General features: G+C 33.9%; 1 protein-coding gene across 2 annotated transcripts in view; it reads right to left on the bottom strand.

Annotated features, from left to right (window-relative positions):
• Positions 1–137: 137 nt before the first annotated feature.
• Positions 138–6000, bottom strand: part of SREK1IP1 (SREK1 interacting protein 1) — a 47120-nt gene continuing 41257 nt past the window's right edge. For both annotated transcript variants that reach the window (XM_055112348.1, XM_003827425.5), the window contains one exon: positions 138–3257. In XM_055112348.1, coding sequence (XP_054968323.1) covers positions 3068–3257 — 190 coding nt within the window. In that variant the 3' untranslated portion in view covers positions 138–3067. The remainder of the gene's footprint in view (positions 3258–6000) is intronic.

The following is a 6000-nucleotide window of genomic DNA, read 5'->3' as shown; positions in this document are numbered from 1 at the left end:
ACACAATAAATATTTGTTGAAGAAAGGATTCAATGGCATTTTTATCAACATTATTAACAACTCTTCAGCCTAGTTTACTCTGAAGGTAAACTAGGGTTATATAATTTTAGATACAGTTGTAAATACAAACACATATAGTTGTTTTACTTCTCATTTATTGTTGTTTTGACCTCAGTCAAAGATGTAAATGGAGATGTATATTAAGTATGAAGAAATAGGGATACCTCTGAGAAATATCAACCAACATATGATATGCAAAAAAAAAAAAAAGGGGGAAATTGTGTGGTGAGAAGGTCCATCAACCCAAAAATAATGGCCATAAAGTTCCAGATAATCTAGTTCCAGATGCAAACCTAAATATAAATTCTGCCTGCATTTGGTGAAAATGACATGCATTAGGTTGTAAGAATATGAACCAAATATCAATTATCTGCTTGAAGAAGTTGAACGTGTTTAACTATTATATTAATAAATTCAACCTTTACTATTATAGAATGTTATAATAATTTCTAAAGTGAATATTGCTTGAATTTTAAAATATTGATAATTATATATATTAAACCTTGAAGTGATTTCAGAGATAATCTGGTACAATATTTTATAGACAAAAGACACCAAGGCCCAGGGAAACTAAGTGACTTTGTTCAAGATCATACAGGTAGTTAGAATGACCAGGACTGTTTTACTGCTAAATTCAGTTTTCCTTCTGGTACATACTGCCTGGGAGGGAATTTCATTAATTTTCTTCTAAAACGTATTCATGAGATTTGCATCCAATCTCAATAATAATATCATATCAGAAGAAAATTACTTCAGTGAAAATAAATTTTTATTCAATTTCATAAACTATGCTAAAATTATGGGAAATTTACTTAGAAATACCAAGATAATTTCTGGGGGGAAAATTACTGATCATTAAAATATTTTAATTTGCATACTACATTAGTTAACGAGGACTGACTTTTGCTCTTCTCAGTCATTATTGTGTCACCATTCAGAAACCTAATGAGCCAATTTATAATCTCTACAATTAACAGTAATAAAACTTACAAGTAATTAACTATTTCACTACAATTACTATCATTTTTAACTATCTTACTCAATGGAATAATGTCATTGCCTTTGTAGCATTTTCTAATTATTTTTTAATATTTTATTTTACTGTTATTTTTTCAAGGCTAGTCAAGTCAAGCAGTGGGAGTAAAGAAACACCACTGCACTTGTGCCAGCCTCGTTTTTAAAAAAGCTTTATATTAAAAACCGATTTTTAAAATCTTGATAATCGAAGAACTATATTTTCAAAAAACTAGCAGCAAAGGCAAAACAAATCCCTAAAAACCTACTGGCTCTGTATTTTTTCTCCCAGTAACTGACTGACCTATTTAAACAAAAGCATTTCCTTTTGAGAGGCCCAAATGACTAAATTAGGTTATGGAAGGGCTGAAAGCGTGAGAGCTCTCATGGCTGCAATGCAGAGGGCTGTGGATACAGCTTCCCTAGAATTTAAGCATGGGTAAGCATATGTTAAGAGGAGTTATAAGGCTCCCTGAGTCTTACTGAGGGTATCCACATTGGGTGCCAGGTGAAACAAGAATCAGTAAACCCTTCTAGCCTGTGAGGTTAAGTATACTTAGCTGATTTCACTATCATGAATTCACCTGCAGCCGTATCTGTAGGTTATCAATTTGAAAATTTCTAAGTGCACCATAGTGAGGTATTTGCAATCTTTGGTGCTGTGCCATGACATTGGTTGATGTTTGATGCTTCTACAACATAAGCATTTACTTTAGTGGACATAAGGGCTACCTAAGTATTAAGCAAAGTAACACTGATCAATGTGAAAATAGAAATTTAAAAAACATATCTACTAATATGTGTTTGAAAATGCTTACCCATATAAAATTTCCATTATTATATAAAGGCTTTCATGATGCAACTCCCTGGCTCTTAAATTTTAAAAAGTACAGAATAAAATTCTCAATTCTTTTTTTGACACTTTTTACTCTTGAGTTTGCCACTAAAGTAAAAGAGAGAAACATCCCAAACTGGTCATTTATGAAAACGTAAGTTCAGTGTGAAACTTGCTTTAAAACTACAAATTATGTCAGACAAAATAAATATATATGCTCACATTTATAAAATTTTCCACAGTACTCATAGAAACAAGCTTCATAAAATTTATACTGAATACAATAAAAATCAGTTCTAATAAAGATTTAGCTATCTTCCTAAATAAAAATTTCTGTGTTTGAGGTATCACTGTAAGACATGCCAATATGGCACATTTGTAAAACAACCCAGGAGTCTATTCTAAAAATCACAACCAACTCAGCATCATCTCTGCAGACTTACAGGCTGAACTAATCTCTTTATACAAGAAATATTTTAATTATTACAAAAACAAAGGAGGCAGGTACTAGAAATTCTGCATTTCATAGAAGAGTAAAACTTTGTTAGAGATATTTTCATGATCATCTACCTGCAGACACCATTCATTTAAAAAGTCCTAGTCAAGACCATTAAGCAGCTGCATCTTCTACAACATTGAAAAAAAATCCCTAGAGATTTAAAAAACTGAAGAATTTCACTATCTTTAAAAGATATTATATTTTAGTACATAAAGCTATTAAATTTCTCTTGTGTCAAGAGCAAAACATTACCCCTTACCTTGCTTCATCATTGGAAGGTGGACACCTGATTCAGCAATACTCATTAACTGCTAGGTAGATGACCCATGTTGATGGCAGTAAAGCCATTTTACAATGAACTTATGAAGTAGTAACACTAGCCAAACACACAGACACAAATGCCAAAAATGATGTGTTTAGTATACACAAATAGCTATACTTGGGGCATGGCTATCAAGTAACAAGACTGATTTAATACTTTACAGTTACAGCACATTAAAAATATATTGCCAGAGGGATAATGGTCCCAAACACGAAAAATGTCTATATGGAAAAGGCTGTGATTTATTGCAAAGCATAATATATAGCAAATTCCAAGGAAGGGCAAACACGTTTTAAAAACAAATTTTTAAATTTAACGGCTTAAGCCAAAGTCTCAGTTACTTTCTGGAGAATTCAGAACTATTAGGCGTAGAAGAATGCTTTTCCTTTTTTCTCTTCTTTTTTTCCTTTTTGTGATGTTTCCCTTTTTTTGATTTACTCTTTTTTTCTTTTTTCTTTTCTTTCTTCTGATATTTTTGTTTCTTTTGTTTTGAAGTGTCCTCTTCAGTGGAACTGGATGAGTAAGACCTATGGATAATAATACATACTGACTGAGAATTGCATTTATGACTGATAGATAAATTTAAGTGGGATTTGAACTGCCTTAAATTCTTCTTGGAGTAAGGTAGGGAGTATAAACATAAACTTAAAAAATGCTTCATATATTTGCATTCCCTTAAAACGATGAATTTAGAATTTTTGCTGCTTGGTCACAGAAACCAACAAAACTAGTATCTATTCCACTCAGTACTAATGTAATGAGTTTTAAAGTCAATAAGGATGAAATTATTTTTCTGTGATTTTTGGTTTTTCATGCAGTCATATCATTCAAAATCCTAAAAGGCAAACAAAGGGGCATTCACCAAGCCTTATTATATTCACTTGTGTATATAATAACTTCGCATATTTTCTTAAAAGTGCCTCAAAAGTTGCAATTCTCTATTTTAAAGGGCTATAATTGTACGTTCATATGAATGAATGAAAGCTGAAAGTTAGCAAAATAAAAGCACTTGTGGTAATTCTTCTGATTTTTCAAGTACTTGATCCCTCTAGACGGAGAGTGATACAGATGAATACTTGCATTACAAAATAATTTTCATTAGTTACAAAAGGATGCTTTCATGCTATATATAAATGAAAAAGGATGGGTTATCATTGTGCTTTTGAAAAATATTACTCTAATACTAAATTGAAAAAATTGATTCAATTCCTTCCTCTAATATTCATTAAAAAAAGGAAAAGAAAAAGAAAAAAACAGAAAACCCTATCTTTTAAGATCTTACTTAAAGAGATGTGCAACATTCTACCTATACTCAAACTCAAAATATGAGTGACAAGACAGAAACTGAGTTAATTTAAAATGTAAACAAAGGTATCTAAAGAGTTAGTTTAGTGATCTAAATATTAGGAGTTAAAACTCAAACTAAGAAAATCTGAGACGGATATAAAGGAGGTGCCAATGTAAATTCAGGAGACTACAGGGCTCCAAGGCTATTTTGTGTCTGTATAGTGTGTGAATTCCTTGACTGCCTTCCTCCTTTAGTGACTCCGAGTTTTCCCTTATTTTTGTAATGTTGTATTCCTTTTTCCTCCTTGTTTGTCTACTTACTTAGACTTCCAATCATCTGTTAAAGCTTATTTTCTCATGTATTCTCCTGCACCCTTGCCTCTTCAGTTGTTATTCTCAAATCTTGTCTATTTTCCTGTTTTAAAGACCCTGTTTGACTTGACCTCTGGATTCTGACTAAAGCTTCTTCCCTGCCTGCACTTTTTTCTTTAGCTTTTTGGTCCTGAAGTTTTTTTTTTGTTTGTTTCTTTTTTTTTTTCTGAGACAGAGTTTCACTCTTGTTGCCCAGGCTGGAGTGCAATGGCGTGATCTCGGCTCACTGCAACCTCCGCTCCCCCGAGTTCAAGCAATTCTCCTGCCTCAGCCTCCCAAGTAGCTGGGATTACAGGTACCCACCTGTAATCCACCAGCTAATTTTTTTGTATTTTTAGTAGAGATGGGGTTTCACTGTGTTGGCCAGGCTGGTCTCAAACTCCAGACCTCAGGTGATCGACCCACCTTAGCCTCCCAAAGTGCTGGGATTATAGGAGTGAGCCACCGTGCCTGGCCTGAAGTCTCCTTTTTAAGGCAAAATTTCAGGCTGTGGCATAGCAACACTTTCAGGGGGCACTATCTCTGCTAAGGGTGCACAGAAAAGTTAATTTAATTTCAGGTTTGTGATGCTCAAGGTAAAGAGGCCCAAATAAATAATCTGTTACTATAAAATAAATATTTGGGAGGCTGAGGCAGGCGGATCACAAGGTCAGGAGATTGAGACCATCCTGGCTAACACGGTGAAACCCTGTCTGTACTAAAAATACAAAAAAATTAGTCGGGCATGGTGGTGGGCACCTGTAGTCCCAGCTACTGGGGAGGCTGAGGCAGGAGAATGGAGTGAACCCGGGAGGCGGAGCTTGCAGTGAGCTGAGACTGTGCCACTGGACTCTAGCCTGGGCGACAGAGCGAGACTCTGTCTCAAAAAAAAAAAAAAGAAATATACAGGTGTACTTCAACTTATGATGGAGTTACGCCTTGATAAATCTATCTGAAGCTGAAAATACACAAAATACACCTAACCTACTGAACATCATAGCTTAACCTGGCTGCCCTTAAATATGCTCAGAACACTTACATTAGCCTCTAGTTGGGCAAAATCATCTAACACAAAGCCTATTTTATAATAAAGCATTGAATATCTCATGTAATTTATTGAATACTATCCTGAAAGTGAAAAATAGAATGGTTGTATGGGTACTTGAAGTACATTTCTACTGCACCATCATAAAGTTGAAAGATCATATCAAACCACATAAATTGGGAACTATCTGTATTAGAATTTGGAAGACTATCAGATATCGTTTCCTGTGAGCAATCCATGTTCCTGTGCTAGAATAAATGATTTAATAATACATTAACAGAAAACCCTGAGCTCTACATTCCTATTTGTTTTTATATTAAAGATTATTAGTTAACTCCTAACGCTTGAAAGTGGGCTACTTTTCCAATTTATAAGATACCTGAAATATTAAAATACATGTATTAAATGCTCTATAAAAACTACAAAGTGGCAGCCCCTGGTTTCTACAACCTATTCTGTATGAGAACTGGGTCTAAACTAGAAATAATTATGGTTAAGTGCTTTTTAAAAATGCCTGTATGTGCAAATTTATGCTAGTACGAATGAAACTGCACGCATTAACAAGAGAAGTGGCCACTTACTACTTT

Source organism: Pan paniscus, chromosome 4 (assembly GCF_029289425.2).
Source record: "Pan paniscus chromosome 4, NHGRI_mPanPan1-v2.0_pri, whole genome shotgun sequence".
NCBI lineage: Eukaryota > Metazoa > Chordata > Mammalia > Primates > Hominidae > Pan > Pan paniscus.
This window is presented reverse-complemented; position numbering and strand designations above follow the sequence as displayed.